The sequence below is a fragment of the Stegodyphus dumicola genome, chromosome 2 (assembly GCF_044657685.1).
Source record: "Stegodyphus dumicola isolate Sdum_Otavi_A_Nest chromosome 2, ASM4465768v1".
In the NCBI taxonomy this organism is placed as follows: Eukaryota; Metazoa; Arthropoda; class Arachnida; order Araneae; family Eresidae; genus Stegodyphus; species Stegodyphus dumicola.
In genome coordinates this window covers 1,164,468-1,184,982 of record NC_140769.1, presented here as the reverse complement: position 1 = coordinate 1,184,982, position 20,515 = coordinate 1,164,468, and the positions used below count along the sequence as shown (strand labels likewise).

Here is a 20,515-nt window from a genome sequence, read left to right as displayed (position 1 = left end):
ATTATTAATTCTCAACTGCATATTATTGTGTTAAGATTACGGATACTGCATATTATTGTGTTATGATTAGGGGTACTGCATATTATTCTGTTAAGATTAGGGGTACTGCAAATCATTTCCAGAAATGTATTGAACAGTTCATAAATGGAATTTTGCATTTTCCTAATTAAAATTCTGTGAAAGTACTTATTTAAGTGTTTCTATTTGTATTTATATTCAATTAGTAAGTTACACTGGTATTTTGAGGATATTTTTTCTCGTCGTGTAATGTTATTTTGTTAGTGTTACCAAAATAGCCGTGGATAAAGGTTTTGTTGTTGTTGTGACTTATCTGACTTGTCTGACAGTAACATCAGCACAAGCCCACAAAATTCATCGTGGCGAGGAGAGCAAGATTGCGCCTGTCGTTGGCAAGAGCATTGAGCAGCATACAGGTGACAGTACGACTTTGCTCATTTTCGCCCCCCCCCCGCAGTTTGAGGGAGAGTTCCCAGAGAAGACAGGTCCGAGGATCTCCTACCTCTCTGACCTTACCACCAAACTCTCGAGAGGACTTTCGGCTCGCATCATATTTAGGATGCCTCATTTCGCACAAACAATATATATTTACAAACACGCATGCCTTCTCTGGGATTCGAACCCATGCCCCTGGATATGGCAGTCAGCATCGCTAACCACTGTCCCAGTTGGTCGGCGTCAAACGTGATGACGTCAAGCGATTCTGCCTGAATTTTATGCCACTTACCAGGAGCGGGTGGGACCGTCTGGAATTCGACAAATTTGCCAAGCCGCCGGTGGCTTTAAGTCGGCCTTCTCAATAAAGATGCCAGCACCTTTACGGAATTCGGCGATTCCTCGCCAAGAAGCCATCATAAAGGTATTCCGACGTAAAGGTTCTAGCACCTCGATGGAAGGTAGTTTCTTCAAGTTAGAAACTGACCTTCATATTGGTCCTGGTACACTGCGGAAAAAAAATTGGGACAGTTGTGTATCTTCCGTTCTACTGGGCCCATTGACAAAATTCAAATTGCGTTTTGCATGTCTCGAAAGCGCGACTTAGAATATATGTTAGATTTATATATAGCTTTGTTCTAATATAGGTATAATGACACAAAATCGGACTTTTTCTGAAAGGACATGCCAATTGTTTTCGATATTTCGATTCTACGACTCCAATTATGTCTGTATATTAAATTTTCTAAAATTTAGTGGGATATTTCCGGAGAATTAGTGTATTTTTTTCAGCTTGTGCCAAGAATAATTTACTTGGCGAACTTCTTAATTTATAGCAACCTAATTTTCCTTTCCTGTTTTGCATTGAAGACGAGCGGGAAAAAAAATCATCGTTCTTACTTTCAAATAATTTCAACAAAGTGCGTAAAACACATTTGCCGTTATTATCGCTCAAAAAAGAGATGCCAAATTAAAAAACGTGTCAGTAGGTAATTTCATGTAAATCTTTAAAATTTTGAATAAAAAACTCTAATATTTTGCAGGTGTGCTTAGAAGTACATCTACTTTAAGAGGATGCTAAAAATTTTATAGGTAATAATTCAAAATGTTTTCGAAAAATTTATAAAAATTATTCAAAAATACAAATTTTTAAAATAAAGCACAGAAAATGGGGGAACTACATTTGGATTAAGCCTAAATTTTGAATTCTGGAAGAAGGAGTCAAGTATAAGTTTAATAAAAAAAGAGATATTGATAAATATATATTCAATTTAACATAGAGGAGCTAATTTTGTAAAAACTACTCGTGTGATTTTTCACCAGCGGCCGAGCTTTAAAACCGCTGAACACTGGTAGTTCGGTCTGAGGTTCGAATCCCGCGAACAGGCTGACTGCATCGGCGTTTTCGTGGTTTTTCCCATGTGTAACGTGTATACGAGCCAGTTTATTTTAGAAAGTCCTCCACAAAGGCATCCCTCCCCTTAGGCAGATAGCCCTAGCGTGCTTTGCCGTATTCTCAATACACCACCACCACCACCACAAAACTGAGCATTTTGGCCTAATTTAACTCATAGTATGGAAATATTATTGAAAAACATTGGCATGTCATTTCAGAAAATGTTAGATTTTATAACAAAATACCTATGTTAGAATAATGCTATATATAAATCTAATATATATCCTAAGTCGCGCTTTGAAGACGTGAAAAACGCAAGTTGAATTTCGTCAATCGGCTCAGTAAAACTGAAGATATAGAATAGTCTTTTTTTTCTCGCAGTGTAACCAGCATCTCGACGAAAATTGCGTTCTTCAAAATGGAAACTGAACTTAATGAACCGGCTTCACACGGTTGAAAGCACCTTTATACCATGGCATCTGTGGCATAAAGGGGCCAATGTGTGTAAAGGTGGTTAGCTTTATAATGAAGATTTCGCCGAGAACAGAAACCGTATGAACGTACAACACTTCGATGTAATTTGCTTTGTTTAAGTCCTAATCCAAACTTAATATGGTGCGGGTAAGCATGTAGATGGAATTTATCAAAATTAAAACAGTTAAATTAAGAAAACTAAGACTCTGTTAAAATTAAGACATGCGTCAGGGCATCCTGATGGAGGTTGCACTTTTTGTAATGTAAACTGCACTTCATAAGAGTGCTAGATACTCCTTACGTCTTGATGATCAGCAACTATCTTGAAGAAGGTGCTGTCACATTTATTGAAGTCGGCGATTTAGATTTTAAAAGAACGTCCGGGAATCTTGATGGAGATTGCACTCTTCGCAACGTAACCTGCACTTCCTAAGGGTGCTAGAAACTCCTTACGTCTTGATGATCAGCAGCTGTCTTGAAGAAGGTGCTGTCACTTTTATTCAAGTTGGCGAGTGTTCACTTAGATCTTCAAGGAACATTCGGGAATCTTGATGCAGGTTGCATTCTTCATAATACATACTGAACTTCATAACTTCAAGACAGTAAAAGACACTAAAATTAAGAAAGAGTAAAAGACACTAAAATAAGAAATAGAGACACAAAAATAAGAAATAAAGTCACTAAAGAACTAAAATTAAGACACTAAAGTCTACTTATAAAGTCTAAGAACTAATGAAGACACTAAGGACTAGATTAAGACTCTAAAATTAATAAGCTAAGCCTTTAAAATTAAGACATAAGTACGGACGTCCCGGCATCTTGAGGGAGGTTGCACTCTTCGTAATGTAAACTGCACTTCCTAATGGTGCTAGACACCCCTTACCTCTTGATGATCAGCAGCCGTCTTGAAGAAAATGCTGTCACTTTTATTCAATTTGTCGACTGTTCACTTAGATCTTCAAAGAAGGTCCCGGAATCTTGATGAAGTTTACATTCTTCATGATACATACTGAAGTTCATAAGTTCAAGGCTTACGACACTAAAATTAAGACACTAAAAGACGCTAAAATTAAAAAAGACTAAAAGACGCTAAAATAAGTAATCAAGACACTAAAATTAAGAACTAAAATTAAGACAGTAAAGTCTAACTTCTAAAGTCTAAGAACTAATTAAGACACTAAAATTAAGAAACTAAGCCTTTAAAACTTACCTTACGTCTGTCTAACTAAGCCTTAACTAAGGGCGTCCAAGCATCTTGATGGAGGTTGCACTTTTCGTAACGTAAATTTCACTTCATAAGGGTGCTAGACCTGCTTACATCTTGACGATCAGCAACTATTTTGAAGAAGGTGCTGTCACTTTTATTCAAGTCGGCGACTCTTCACTCAGATCTTCAAAGAACATCCGAGAATCTTTATGAAGTTTGCATTCATGATACTGACTGCACTCAGGTCGTTGTGCCCGGGCGAAGAACGGTCAACTCCCATTAATTTGCTGGCACATAATTTATTCAGTTTCACCCCGCCAGTCAATCCCACCCCCGTGGATAAAGATTATTCATGGTTGGCCACAGCTCAAAAGGTGGTATTACCACATTACAAAACCACAATGTTACCACATTAACAAAAAATAAAACTGAGTCTTACTCTTTTACGACTGCCATTAAAAACGTCTTACCATAATTCAACATACGTTAATGTATACCAAATTTTATTAGGATTAAATTTTACGTAGGTAATTACTAAGCTTCGCTTTCGCCCAAGCATGCATTTCACTCAAATTCAAGTTCAATGATTTTATTTGTTATTAAAATTTAAGCGATAATTCATGTAGGAATTAAGTTTTTGCTATATGCTCTTGAGCGGATCTTTCGCGTGAGTTTGGATCTAAACGGCAAGGCCGTATACATACGGTCTAGAATAATTTTAGTGATATCTGTAAGAACGTATATATACGTGCATATTAAAATATATCAAAGAAATTCTAGCAATATATTAAAAGTACATAAATCCAGGTATAAAATACCAGGAGAATTTTTACATTAAAATCAAGAATATATTTTTTCTAATAGTAGTTTTGGGAAATTTGTGCTTTCTTATCGAAAACTCTGGCCTATCAGAGGGTTTTTAACATTCTTTTATCTTGTTTGTTTTCCAGGCAAGATTTCTATCGATATACCTTGGACGTCATTATATTACGAGCCTGTACTCGTGCACGTGGAAGAGGTGTTGGTTTTGGCAGGTCCCATAGCTGACCGGAAGTACGATCCTGAAAAGGACAAACGACTATGCAGGGCTCTCAAGAGCAGAAGACTCGAGGACGCCCAGCCGCCAGACCCAGATGCTCCAGGTAACCAGCATTTCTTAAATATTGATTCCAGCTATCATATTATTCTTAATTTTAGATACAAACGAAGAATAAATTGAGGTACTTACGCATTATGACAACTATCTTAGTAGAAGTCGCCAAATTTTCACACTCTAGCAGCCATGCGCCTAAGTACTCTTCAGAAAACTATACTCATAACAATCCTTCAGTCAAGTAAAGTCGCTGTTTTCGTTTGCGTTCTTTTTGTTGTAGTTCAAGTTTCGATGGTTTTCAGTTTCGAAGAAACATCCGGTTGTCGAAATTTAATTTCAACGAGTTTCGAATGCAAATTTCGACGAGAACCGAGTCTAAATTTCGTCGAGTTTCAAGCAAAATTTCGAGTCCATATTTCGACGAGTTTCGAGTCCAAATTTCGACGGGTTTCGAATCCAAATTTCTATGAGTCTCGAGTCCAAATTTTGACGAGTTCCAAACCCAATTTCGAGGAGTTTCGAGTCTAAATTTCAACGAGTTTCAAGCCAAATTTCGACGCGTTTCGAGTCCGAATTTGGACGAGTTTCGAGTCCAAATTTCGAAAACCATACTCATAACAATCCTTCAGTCAAGTAAAGTCGCTGTTTTCGTTTGCGTTCTTTTAGTTCAAGTTTCGATGGTTTTCAGTTTCGAAGGAAAATCGAAATTTAATTTCAACGAGTTTCGAATGCAAATTTCGACGAGAACCGAGTCTAAATTTCGACGAGTTTCAAGTCCAAATTTCGACGGGTTTCGAATCCAAATTTCTATGAGTTTCGAGTCCAAATTTTCACGAGTTCCAAACCCAATTTCGAGAAGTTTCAAATCCAAATTTCAACGAGTTTCAAGCCAAATTTCGACGTGTTTCGAGTCCGAATTTGGACGAGTTTCGAGTCCAAATTTCGAATGCCCTATGCTCTGTAGCTTTCCGCGAATATTTCGAAAGCGGTTAAGAAATCGGCCGAAGCAGATGTGATTTTCCGAATAAATAAATAAATGAAAATAACTGGTAGTAAAATAAATCAGGTGTTCTATGTAAAACTGTTAAATTACTATTAGGGTCGTAAAAAAAAAAAAAAAAAAAAAAAAAAAAAAAAAAAAAAAAAATTCCGTCCTTTTTAAATTAAGACTCTTCACTCTGCGTAAAGCCCGGACAACGCCGCGTAATTCAGCTAATTAGTAATAAATTTTCGTTCGTGAGCGTTTTAAAAGAAGAAAACGCTGTTAAGCAATACAATCGTACGCGGAACCATTCGACGAATCATGAATTATAGTTTCACGTTTCCCGATATACGCTTTATTGCACTACATAATGACACCAAATTATTTCCCGACTCGTTTTCTCGGATATATTTCGCTTGAAAGTTAGGTTATTTAAATTGGCAGCTTAAACATTTAGCATTCAAGCACGCGGAACTTATATCAAGAAAGGGTGAATATTTTAAACAGTTTTTGTTACAAATATAAGGGTGTAGGAAATAATAAAAAAATAAATTCTGAAAGGTTTCAGATTTTACATTACGCCCAAAGGAGCGTTTTATTAACATTTCGTGTGTTACATTTATTAATTAAATATCATGTAAAGGACCTCAGGATGGTGGTTCGGTAAAACCATCGGAACTAGTCCTGTGAAAATTTTGAAAATATAACACTGATTTTTGTTGTTTGACTTCTGAATTAGTATTTATTCGGCGTGTTATTGTGTCTTAAATAAAGCTGCTTTTTCGCCCAATTTTAAATTTTACATCGGCATTAGGACTGCCCTTCTGGTTTCAAATAATTTCCATAAACGTTATTAACAATTGATAAATGAACTTTTGTGCTGTAGAGTGATTTTTTTTCCCCCCTGGGCCTCGAATCTGGACTTCTTGAATACGCGCCGAGATTGCTATAGTTACACTACGAAGAACGAAGAAAGTACCTCTATAGCTTTAAAAACATTATGAATAGTTCGCAAAAAAAGCTTTGCTATTTCCTGATAATGCGGAGAAAGTGCCTATTTGTATGTTTCTCTGTATACTGATATTTAGTCAGTTAATTTCCAATTCTATTTTGGAGGTTACCTTTTGCCATTGTTTATATCATGCAATTTTTCTGATAATAGTATTAAAATAGCGATTACCAGCGCCCGGATTTCAGTGATTTAAAAACTCATTGAAAATACTTTTAAAAATAAAGAAATGTCTCCCCTCCCCAAATAAAAAGTATTTTTAAAAAATCTAAAAGGTTTCAGATTTTAAATTGTAGGGATTTCCTTAATTTGCATAACAAATTTATTTTAAGTTTTCCTGTTCTCAACTTCTCAAACTTCCCCTCACATTCTCTCGCCAGGATGTAAATTTAAAAGTGAAGTGCTACATAAACGTGTGATTATCTCAGTTTTATTCAGAGCGTGTTTCGCTAGCCTAGCGCACGTTTCGTTGTTATTTCGCGGTTACGCTAGTAAGCCTCTTGGCCTTATCAGATAAGTATCACCCCGGTTAGATTACTGAGAGTCCATCTCTTAGGAGTAATTTTGAAGTGCGTTCTTGCATTCGTTTATTTTTCAAGATTTTGATTCTAGATTGTATTCTAGTCTACGTTTAGTTATCGCCGCAAATGTTTTGTAACTCACGAAGTCCGTGTTTTCTGTTAATTTAGTTTGAGTTAATAAAGGGTCATTATGCACTCTTCTTCTGTGCTAGTATTTAATTCCTGCGCCCGTGCGAGAATTCGCCAGGTTCATTGTAATATTTAAGTTAGTGTATGTGGACAAGTAGAGATAGATCTTACAAAATTATGTCCAAAGGAGCGTTTTTTCTTAATGTTTTGCGTGTTACCTTTATTTATGAAATATCATTTTCCTCGCACTTAAACCATAAAATTCAGTTCAAGAGCAATATAGCATAATAATTTTAAAATGAGCATATCTTTAGAATTTCCGATACACAGTCTCGCGCGCTGGAGATAAAAATGTTTTTTCTGTAAAATGTTGCCATGACTCGCTTTGAAATCCTTGAGTTTATTAATCAAAAATTCGTTAACGTTTTTACAAAATACTAAATCGATAATAAAATAGATTCCAAATTCGGGCTTTTAGATGCGCATATTCGCAGTAGGATTACATCATTCAAAACTGGATGGCTCTAGGTACCGTCGTTTTATCACAATGCGAGAATATACATACATTGATGCAGATTTCTCATTATTTAATTTCTTGAAATATAACGCAGGACTCTAACTTTGTGTGGCAACAGTTTGAAAAGTGAAACGGACATTTGTAGTGAATCAACGTAAAATCGCAAAATAATAGTCCTTCAGGGACAAAGCCCTTTTGGACTAAAAATGCACGTGTTATCATAATCCGGGCCTCGGCGATCAGAATTGAACGCCATATTTGCTTAATAAACATATTTCCTAGCCATCGATTTATTTATCGTCTGTTATTCTTTTCAGGCGACCGACCGAGGGGTTTCATGGAGAACCTGGCGACGACGATCCTCAACAATGTCCAGGTGAGTAGAGCGTAACGACTCCGGGGAGGGCCGCCCCATCACCGCTGTGCCGCATTCGCGACACCCAGGCATCTTAATGGGGCGAAAGTTTTGGGGCGGCCCCGACACGTGTTTGTATACTCTCTTTCCGAAATTGAAAATGCCAGCGTGCACTTGACGGTCTCCCAACACATCAGTTATTGTTTTTCTGCGTTTCAAACGAAAACTTTCTCGTCACGAATGACTGACCCATGGGAAGTAGAACGGTTACGGGTTCGTTTGAAGTGTGTCGGCTATTAACATACCTGGGAGTAGACATAGAATGTTTTTAAACAGCTTAGGTTTAAGAATCAAGGAATCTTAATCTTAAAAACGACGCATTGTTCTTAATTTTTTACTTTGAAGTATAAATAAGTTCATTATTTTTTATTTTTTTAAATTCCTGTTATTAGCTCACACTCTCCCTATATCTTGTTCAAATTTTCAATCGTTAATCGTTTAAATCGTTTCAATCATTAATAAAATAATCGTTAATCGTTTAAATCGTTTCAATCATTAATAAAATAATCGTTAATCGTTTAAATCGTTTCAATCATTGATAAAATAATCGTTAATCGTTCAATAGTTTTCAATCGTTAAAATTAATAAATCGTTAATTTCAATCGTTGTTAAATATTCAATCCTTAATAATAATCCCTTCTATTCATCCACTCAAGTTCAAATACATTTTTTTAACTTGTAGTGGATGATACTGGATATTAATACGGTTTTTTCACATATTAAAGTCAATTCCTACTTGTTGATCCTGTTTATCGGAACTAAAGATAGGCTGTTTTTATTGAATATATTATAAGACATACAAATAATGACCTTTTATTGAGAATTCTCACGTGCTGTGAAAAGTAATTTTATAACAACTTATAAAAAGTAGTACCCGACTGTGATCAATAGGATCGTAATATTTAACAAAAATAAGTGGAAACAGCAAGACAGAGTTCTAAAGATTAAAGTGTACGAAATTAAAGAATTATAGTTTTATAGAGTTGGAAGAAGCGATGCCATATCCTATTATGTAGCGAAAATTCTCCCCATATTTCTGTGTTAACGTGATAATAATATATAAATTTGGCAATAATGGTGTTCACAGAATCGAGCGAATATCAATGCCATTCCCCGCCAAACGCAGCTAAAGTACTGCTGAACGAAGAATGCTACCATTAATACTATCATGGCCAACAACAGTACATAAGATGCAAGGTAGCACTGTACATTATGCAGCAATATATCTAGGACTGAAAGCTCTTCGCAGCAGGTCAAGCATATATCGCCTTGACGCATGTGAAATCGTCAGATGGAATATTAATTGAAGAACTGGACTGCTCGAAACTCACTGGAAAGGTTCCTTGCAATAATAAACCATTATAAGAGATGGATAGAATGAGAAATTATAGAACATAAATTAGAAATTAGAAGCAAAAAAAATGTTAATAATGTTAATAAAAAGTAACTAAAATAAAATTTTTCATTGTTGACCTAAGTAGGAATTAACTTTATAAAAAAGTTTTTTATATAACTTCTTTTAATAGAAGATGCTTAAGAGTATAAATTTAGACAAATTATTTCTTAAATGTCATCAGGCTAATAAAAGCATAATAAAATCATTTAATGTTACCATTGTAGAGTTATTACGTTAACTCTACAATGCAGAATAGCATTGTAGAGTTCAGCAGGCAAGATGAAAAATGAGCAATGCCTTCGCCGGGAATCGAACCATGGACCTCTGAAATACCGACTCAACGTGCTGACCGCTACAACACGAAGGCAGCCTAAGAAGGCGGGAGAAATACCTTTTATACTCCCCCTTTTAAAGGGCGACTGGGGATTTTAAGAAACCCAATCGCCAAATGCTGGTTGAGAAATATCATCATCAAACACTTTTTTAGTTCTGGCGCCACTATAGAGACATTAGGTAATTTGGAAGCAGTAAAGATGAAAAATTAGCAATCTTCTTCGCCGGGAAACGAACCACGGACCTCTGAAATACTGGCTCAGTGTGCTGACCACTACACCACGAAGGCACGCTAGGAAAATAGGAGAAATACCTTATACCATCAAACCATCATCATTTAATGTTACTAAGATAGCCGTGGACAAATTCGATCAGTTACTGTCCGTTGTACGTAAATGTAAGAATCGTTTCTAGATGAAAGTAATTTTCCTTTTTTCTAGGTTTCCTTGCAAAATGTACACATCCGATATGAAGATGGCGTGTCGACAGGCGATCCCCTCGCATGTGGCCTAGTACTCCAAAATCTGACGGCGGTTACCACAAACAACAAGTGGAAAGCCACACAGATAGATGCAGATGCAAAAAGTCTCTTCAAAGTAAGACACTTCTTAATCAGCCTCCTTAGATTAAGACGATCATTCTTCTACAGGGTGTATGAGTACATGCTACGGAGGACGTGGGCACCAACCCTCTACCAATACGGTTAATCGGTATAGCGCCACGTCCACCTTATCTAGATAATCATTCAGAGGCCACACGGACGCCTCGCACCGTTCAGAGTAAGTTAAATGATACAGGATGTTACGAGATATACGATACAAGTTGCAGAAGATACTAATGTATGCAGATGCCAAGATACATGCATGATACAAGGCTCAGAATAAGTTACATGATACAGGATTTTACGAGATAATATATGCAGATGCCAAGATACATACATGATACAAGGTGCAGAATAAGTTACATGATGTTACGAGATTATATATGCAGATGCCTAGATACATGATACTAAGTGCAGAATAAGTGCATGATACAGGATGTTACGAGATAATATATGCAGAGTCCTGCATTATATTTGAATAAATTAAATAATGAAAAATCTGCATAAATGTATGTATATTTCTTGTATTGTGATGTGTTAATCAGAAATTTGTTAACGTTTTACAAAACATGAAATCTATGATAAAAAAAGTTCCAATTTTGGGCTTCCAGATGCCCATATTCGGGTGGAGACATACGTTATTCAAATTTGGATGGCTCTAGGTTCCATTACTTTATCACAATGTGAGAAACATACATACATTTATACAGATTCTTCATTATTTCATTTCTTTTAATATAACACAGCGCGGTAATATTTGGTGGCAACAATCGGAAAAGGAAACGGACATGTAAGGTTTTCAACGCAAAATGCCAAAACGAAATTAATAGCTCTTCTGGCTGAAAAGAGGAAAAATAGGTGCGGAAATATGGTACCACTGTAATTGCTTAAGTTGCGAAATATTCTAGAGAGTTTTATTTCTTAGAGTGTTCTTTCATGTTGCAATGTAAGAGCAACACAACAGTAAAGGCAAACATAAATTAAATCTGCAATCAATGTAGCTTCACAGAACACGTGATGGAATTTTCGTTGCAACTACCGTTTATTCGTGATTGTCTGCAAGCTGAAAGCTGTGCCTCACTTTATGTTGTACCACTCCATAAAAGACATAATTAAATAACTTTTCGTGTTCTGTTTTTGGACGCCTTGTTTTGACCTGCATTTTACAAAATTATATTTATCAAAAGCAGTAGTTCGTAAATATTCTTTTTAGGCGATTCTCAAATTTTTAAAAAGAAAAACTCGGTCATGCCCATTTCCTTTACACATAATGCCTTCCGTCTGTCTTGGGACATTTGTGCTTTTCAAAATTTTTGTGCAAGTATGAGTTCTAAATGTTAGCAAGATTTCTTTGTTTTTCTTTTAGGTTTTTCTAATGATCACCATTAATAAAATCTCCTTGTTTTAAAAAAATGTGTTCAAAACGTGTTTGATAAAATACTAGTAATAATAATAAAAATTTGAAAGGTTTCAGATTCTAAATTACGCCCAAATGGTCGTTTATTTAACGTTTTGTATGTTAGCTTTATTTATTAAATATCATGTTCTTTTCACTTAAACCATAAAATTCAGTTCAACAGCAATGTCACAAAATAATTTTTAAATGAGCATGTCTTTAGAATCTCCGATACGGAGTCTCGCCCGCTGGAGATAATTTTTTTTTGGGGGGGGGGTGCACAGTGTTGTTATTGCTCGCTTTCAAATCGTTGAGTTTGTTAATCAAATATTCGTTAAAGTGTTACAAGATATGAAATTGATAATAAAACTATGTCCACATTCGAAATTAGGGCTTCCAGATGCCCATATTCGGGTGGAAACGTACTTTATTCAAAATTCGATGACTCTAGGTATCATCGTTTTATCACAATGCGAGGAACATACATACATTTATGCAGATTCTTCATTATTTAATTTTTTTAAATATAATACAGGGTTCTAATATTGGGTGGCTTTGATTCAACTATTTTTTTTTCACGCAAGAATGTTCCATTTTATTCCAGTCCTCCTTAAGAATATATTTTAATGAGTCTTTCGAAGAAATATTAAGTTTCTTTCTCTTTTTTTCAACTCAGTCATACATGTTCATACATGTAGATTTAAGTTTGAAGAATATGAAGAATTGTCCACAACTTTAGGACAGATGTATAAAAATCACAAGTGAACATTTTAGGGCTGTATGTTTGGAATCGTTTATCCTGAACAGGATTTTCGTATTCCAAATATTCTTGCAGATGCTTTCAGGTTTTCACTAATAAAACATTTCGGATGAAAATTTACTCAAAAAACTTGTGACTTAAAAGAAAAAGTAGTCAAAATAAAATAATTTTATCCTCCACGCTCTAGAGTGGTGCCATTTTGGAAAGCCTAAGATACTCAACTTTAATTTAAAATTTAATCTATGAGTTACTAATCTAAAAATTTATGTCATTTAAAAGTAATAGGGGCTGTTATTCATGTCTGTTATTATTAATTACTAGCTGGAACCTTGAAATTACAATTGGTGAGTTTATTAAAATTATTATGCACCTCTTCCTTTTTATTTCCTTGTACGAAGTAAAGGAAGTAATATAATCGGGAAAAATTCCGGGTACCATATAAATACGTTTTTCACGTGTTTATACTAGAAACACATAGTTCTAAAGTGATAAACGTAGGACGCAAGCAAATATTATTTACGATTTCGACGTTTATTAAAAAAAAGAGTTCAAGTAGTGGAGCTGGTGCCATTTTCACATTCTTATATTCAACCTTTTGCACCATTTTGCGCTAATGCAGATTCAGCCATATTGTATCCTGTGTGTCTCACCAACCTCACTTAAATTTTTTTTTTTTCTACTACACAGTCAATGGAACGTTTCCCGTCTTCATTGGCGGATTCTAAAATAATGAAAGAATAAAAATAGAAATAAAATAAAGGATCTGAATTTCATAGACAGCCAACACATCTGAATCGATCGTGCTGAAAATGACTCTTTTTACTTCCTTGTACGAAGTAAAAAGGAAGTATTGTAATCGCGAAAAGTTTCAGGCAGCATATTTCAACGAAAATATCCATTTTGACCGCTGTCAAATGCAATTTAACGATGCTTTTGCGTGACATCTGTACGTAGGGACGGAATAAAGAACTCTATTTCTCCAAACGAATTATGAAACTGATTTAAAATGGATTCAAAAGAGATTTTTCGTGCCGTCTGTACATACGTATGTACGTATCTCTCATAACTTCAAAATGAATAGCCTCAGAACGTTGAAATTTTGTGTGGGGGCTGGTATAACATGTACATGTGCACTTCCCATTTTGGTTGCAATCGGCCTCACCAAAAGTCTATATACCCACACTGTTACTCGGCTCGGTGCTCTCAGATGTTTTAATCTTATATATTTTTAAATTGCACATTTTTTGCTTTAAAAATCATTCGCCAAATCCTAGTGGTGAAGATTCATCATCCACCACACTTTTCGTAGTTCGGACGCCATTGCAGAGACATTAGGTAATTTTTGGAAGCAGGAGATGTGAAAAACGCCTTTGCTGAGAATCGAACCGCGGACCTCTGGAATACGCGCCCAGCGTGCAGACCACCACACCACGAAGGCATGCCAAGAAGGCGGGAGAACCTTATAAGTCATCCAATAGTGGTATTGGGAGATGCAAAACGTGTGGTGGTTGAGAAATCAATTAGACTAAGATTTTGGTTCGCCTGTAGTAAGCTTAATTAACAGTTAATTAATTCTGAAGTAGATACTTATTTGTGACGGGCAAAATATCTAAAGGGTTTCGCCACTGTTTTTAAATTACATCTTCTTAACCTTAATTATTTTCATTAATCATTCCATAGCTTTTTTTTTCCTTTTAAAATCGTATATAATAGTCGTAAATTTATTTCTATTATCCATGATTTCTGGTGAAAACTAGATGGTCGCTATTTTTGTAACACGCAGCTTCGTCGGAAATCTTTATGATAACCATTTTTCAAAACGAGGTATTTGGCACGCTTCGGCGCCAAAAAATTTCCCCAAATTTTGAAAGGAGGCTATTTTGAAGCTATTCCGTGAATTTCAAATAATGTATTTGTTCTATTCTGGTTTATGCGCTATCGAGGAAGTAGATTTAATTCAATCCAATAAGTTTCAATGAAATGCAAAAAAAATGCGTTTACTTTTCCGTACAAGGAGGTCACGTGGTGTACACATCAGATTTTTTATAACTCTTTAAAGTGGCTGATCGTGCAATCGGCTACTTATAGTAATAATAATTATTTTATTAAGTGTGTAAGATCTTCACTTAGTGCAATTCTCAGTTACTGCAGAAAGTGACGAATCTTAAGAACTGGTTAGCGAATAATCGCTTAAGTTCGTGTGGCAAGAAACAACAAGATGGAAGGGTAACTAACTCTTTATTATTCCAATAAGATTTAACAAAACTCCGTCTTGGAGTGTACAATCAAAGCCGACACTTGGGCTTGAACTTAAGAGACTAAGAAATAAACTAAAACTAAGATTAATTAAAGAAATATAGCCGAAGCTATCATGTTTCTAATGCAGTTGGCCCCTTAAACACCCGATGACCGCGAGCTTTGAGAGAGAGAGTGGCCAAAAAGCAGACGCGCGTAAATCAGAAACTCTGATTCTCTCTCGCTAAGATCAAAGAACTTCGCGGTTAAATGCTGCTCTTCCTCATTATGTATTCAGACGTGATTCTAAAACTACGTTTTGACCCGAAGTAGTAAGTTGAAGTTAAGAATTTGACAGGAAAGGAACTTAAAATTTAACTGTTAATAAAATTAACATAATCCTTACAAGGGTATCTTCTTGCTTGTGACTAGCAATAATTTTTAGTAGGTAATTCATGTTTTCACAGAGATACGAAATTAAAAATGAATTTTATTTTTCAGCTTTTGAAGGTAGAATCTTTGTCCTTGTATTGGAACCCACGGTGCCCGGCAAACACACTAGTCAAAGCACAGCTTAATTCGGACGGTTGGAAGGTAAGTGATTCTATTTATTTCTTTTATTCTTTTCCTTTTCCTGCTTCTTGTTCTTTGTTCTTAAACAAAAATATAATTAGAGAAATTTTTCGGGACGCTTTCGTGGTAAACAGAAGCGGAGAGGTTATCTGACCAGTGTAGTCATTTACTGATCAATCTACACAATGATCAATTTCTGGATCCAAGATCAATGTTTCAAACAATGATAAATTTGCGTAGGGTGCCTGGACCTTTATGCAAATTGATCAATGGTCACCAAGTCCAAAGGTGCCTCAGCATTAAGACGGAAATGTGTCCCGGGGATCTTTATGAATTATTAATTTTTAGTAGTAACATTTGAACCTATGAACTTACTTCATTGACTAGAGTGTGAACACATGAAATAAAATAAATACACTCAATAAAAACACATGAAAAGAGCAAAATGCAAAAAATTTGGAGCACAAATTAGTCAGAAGGAAAAGTTAAACAGTCTGAAGATCTTGAAGCCTCTCTTTTGCCTGCCAGTATCTGTCATATAGATGTCCAGTTACTTTAGGGCATTCCTTTAGATGAGAAGCATCCATAACAGTGCTTGGCCCGCATAATATACAGTTAGGGCACGAAAAGATTCCAGATCTAAATAAATGGCCCGCAAGGCAATCATGCCCAGTCTGTAACCGAAAGGCTGCAACAGTGATTCGTCTGGGGTCAGTAGGCATTTTTAAAAGAAAATCCCTTCAATTTCTTTAATTTGTTCTGCTCGCCTGGATCGAAAGTCATTACTCATGCTTTCCTTTGTTATTCGCAGTACAGTAGAATAAGGGATAGGATTCGATGGAATCTGTAGGAATTTGGTTCGTTTTTTAGCTGAAAAGTCAGCCATTTCATTACCAAATGTTCCACAGTGAGCCAAAACACACTGTAAAATAACTTTTTTACGTAAGGTTTGTAACGTACTTAAATTAGATACTTTGCGAGTTGGCAGTTTCAAAGAGATAATATAATTGTATATACTGTATTGTAGATATAGAATCTGACAAAATAACTGCATCGTCAAAACTCTGAGTTCAGTTGCTGAGAAGCGAATCTACTGGCAGAGCCGTGCAAGATATTTTTTCACCTGAAACCAAAGGTGCCTCCCCTCTCTCTATATATGTATATAAATACGTTTAGATTTATATGAAAAGAAGAGGTTAAAAACCTAGTGCCGTAAAGAACATTTGAATGTCCTATCTCATTCCTGATATTTACATGTAAAACAATGCCAAATCATCTAAATCAAAGTTAAATCAAAATATGTACGCGAAAAAAAAACCTTTTCAATCCACATAAAACAGAAAAATTGTACAATAAAATCTAAAAACGTACGCGAAAAAGCCTATTCAATCTACATAAAATAGAAATATTGTACATATAAAAACATGGTCAATCTTCTCTGTTCAAAGTTTCAAACAGAACTTATCAAGGGAAAAGTGCTTGAAGCCCTCAAGTTGATTAACCCATAAAAACATGCAAACATGTTTCATCGAACGAACACATTGAGGCTTTCCTTGTAATTTGTGTTAAACAAAAATGTATTAAATCAAAATATCATAATTCTTATAGCATAATTATACGATAATTCTTAAAGTATTTTTAATGGCAGCTCTATAAATTCAGAAAAATAATATAGTCCATTATTTATAACTTTCAAATCAAAACGTTAAAAAATTCTTTTTTGATAAATAAGAAATAACATTGAAATGCACATTGCATTAATTTGCAGGTTTTCTTGCAATTCTTCCTGTTTCTTTATTAATTTAAGTTTTGCCGAAGGTTATTTCCCCTAATAATAACTGACAACTTTAAACATAAGCAATTCATAAGTAATTACATCTAAAATAATTTTCATAATAACATAAAGTAATTTTCTAATTTGTATAAACAATTTGGCGTTTCTTCTAGTGATTATTCACCTGAGGCACCCTCACCATTGTAACCTTCGTAACGAATGATGAATTTTAATGATATTAACCATTTTTATGAATTAATTTTGACAGAGGACGATAGTCGTTTTCGGTTCGGGTAGAATAAAATCTGAGTTGGCAGGAAGCTGAATGAGAGTGAGCCGTACATATCAGAGAAAGGGCTTCGACAGTCAGATTGGCTGAGTCACGAAAATCGCAGTAGCGTTCTGTGTTTCCATATTTCTGCTATTTAATTAAAAAAATATAACAAGAATACTCCGTTCCCTAAGGTAAGGTATAGGGTTTCCATTAGTTTAATTAACCAATAATTGAAATTTTTCTTATCTTTCCCGAATCCTTAACTTCCCCTCGCATTTCCTCGCCAGGATGCTAACTTAAAAGCGAGGTTTACGTGAAGGGAGTATTTAAACGGGTGAATCTTTGAGCTTAATCAGAGCGTCTTTTCGCTAGCCAGCATACGCTACGCATCTGTCATTGCTGTTACACGGAGTTGCTGATACGGCTATTGAGCCAATTAAATAATTATCACTTCGGGTAAGTTGTCGAGTCAACCTAGATTAGCCGTAACTTAAAGTGCTAGACCAGCACTTCTCTTTAGCCTTGAATTGGTTGTGTAACGATTCTTTTGTTCCACCGGAAGTTGTCGGTGTTATTGTACGTGGCCTCTGTTCATAAATGAAATAAATAAAGGGTTATTTTCACCCTTCTTTCGTGCTGGTATTATTTCACGTCTGTACGAGGTTCCTTAACCCCTTAACTGCCGCGGGCGTATATATACGCCTTGCTCAGCCGATGCGTTAACTGCCCCAGATGCGCCCAGATGCGCAGCCGATGCGTTAACTTTGCGAATAATTTTAGGTGTAGCAGCGCAAAGCAAATGATAGCAGTTTGGAAGGACGTATATATACGCCTGGGGCAGTTAACGCATCGGCTGAGCAAGGCGTATATATACGCCCGCGGCAGTTAAGGGGTTAATAGGATCTAGATTAGTTTATGTGAGACCAAAGAGAGTGAGATCCTATAAAGGGATCTTAAAAGGTACTATAAGGTTCCGATTTAATTCTTCGAAAGGCAGTGGTTACCTACAGTAACAACATTTTCTATTGAACGGCTTACTCACTCGTAAAAGTGGTTTTCAAGACTGACCCTTTCTGCAGTTCCCTTGTAGCTCACTAGATGGCAATAAGAAACATAAGCCAGTAGTTGATGCAGCAATTCGTCTTCAAGAAAATAAGCATTAGCCATCAAAAACAACATCACGACGATGCAGCACCAAGAAAAAGCCTGTAAGAACAGTGTGGGAATGCAGCACCAAGATAAAGCTTGTAAGAACAATGTGGGAATGCAGCACCAAGAAAAAGTCCGTATCAACAGTGTGGGAATGCAGCACCAAGAAAAAGCCTGTAAGAACAGTGTGGAAATACAGCACCAAGAAAAAGCCTGTAAGAACAGTATGGCAATGCAGCACCAAGAAACGCCTGTAAGAACAGTGTGGGAATGCAGCACCAAGAAAAAGCCTGTAAGAACAATGTGGGAATGCAGCACCAAGAAAAAGTCCGTATCAACAGTGTGGGAATGCAGCACCAAGAAAAAGCCTGTAAGAACAGTGTGGCAATGCAGCACCAAGAAAAAGCCTGTAAGAACAGTGTGGCAATGCAGCACCAAGAAACGCCTGTAAGAACAGTGTGGGAATGCAGGACCAAGAAAAAGCCTGTAAGAACAATGTGGGAATGCAGCACCAAGAAAAAGCCCGTATCAACAATGTGGGAATGCAGAACCAAGAAAAAGCCCGTATCAACAGTGTGGGAATGCGGCATATTCAAAGTTGCACTCTGCTTGAAAAGGAAAAACTGTTTCCATCAGTACCATAGAGACTGATTTGTAAGGATGTGTTCTGTGGGCGGCGGTCACTGGGGCTAACCACCAGAAGGGGCCATTTTTTTCACGCGTATTGGACAAAATATGTGTAATTGTCGCAAATAATTTCATTGTAACACCTGACAGAGTAAACGAAACAAGAGATTTGCTGTAAAACAGTTGCCTTTTCCTGCCCCTCAAAGCCTTCTTCCACTGAGGGCTCAAATCATATAGGGTGCGGCAGCGTTCATAGTAGGAAATTAAAAGCACACCATAAGGCAGTACCTGTAATTTATTTATTACCTTTTATGTCAATTAATAGTTAAAGGTATTAAGACACAATAACACGCCGAACAAATAATAATTCAGACGTCAAAGAACAAAAATCAGCGTTATATTTTCAAAATTTTCACAGGACTAGTTTCGATGGTTTTACCGAACCATCATCCTCAGCTGCAAAACCGCAAATGAACGAGATAGGATATAATGATTAGATAAGATAAGAAAACCTGGACAAGAGTAAGCAAGTGGCGCCATCTGTTGATGAAACCAGAACGTAAACATAATTTCTAACATAGACATTCTATATTACTGGAGGCATATGTTAGAAAAAAGGAAACACAGAAGTCTTCTGTTGCTCAACATTGTTGGTCCGAAAATCACATTTTCAATTTTTCTGCAGCCAAAATTATTCAAAAAACATCTTCCACTGGAGAACTAGATTTTTCTAGAGGCATTTCATATTCAAAAAAATACTTCTGTTCTAGTTAACGATCCTAATTCCAATCCATGTTTGCCTTCGGCCTTTAAAGAAATTATGTTTTAGTTCTGGTTGCTTCAACAGATGGCGCCACTTGCTTATTCTTCTCCAGGCTTTCTTATCTTATCTAATCATTATATCCTATCTCGTTCATTTGCGGTTTTGCAGCTGAGGATGGTGGCTGGGTTAAACCATCGAAACTAGTCCTGTGAAAATTTTGAAAATATAACTCTGACTTTTGTTGTTTGACTTCTGAATTAGTTAAAGGTATGCCATTTACTAATGAGTAAGTCATTCTTCATTGTGTGGATTAATTTTTGAATATGATGCCCGCTCTGCGCAACACACTCATCTAGGCGGCGTTGGAAGCTTCCCATAACTCGGAGTAACGTATTCCCTGGGACATTGCCGACGGCAGTTCGGATGCGATCCTTCAAC

General features: G+C 36.1%; 1 protein-coding gene across 1 annotated transcript in view; it reads left to right on the top strand.

Moving 5' to 3' along the window:
- LOC118194141 (intermembrane lipid transfer protein VPS13A-like) overlaps positions 1 to 20,515 on the top strand; it is a 483,044-nt gene that overhangs the window by 33,244 nt on the left and 429,285 nt on the right. Inside the window, exons 5-8 of the mRNA XM_085810380.1 lie at positions 4,481 to 4,672; positions 8,099 to 8,157; positions 10,366 to 10,521; positions 15,419 to 15,511. Coding sequence (XP_085666506.1) covers positions 4,481 to 4,672; positions 8,099 to 8,157; positions 10,366 to 10,521; positions 15,419 to 15,511 — 500 coding nt within the window. The remainder of the gene's footprint in view (positions 1 to 4,480; positions 4,673 to 8,098; positions 8,158 to 10,365; positions 10,522 to 15,418; positions 15,512 to 20,515) is intronic.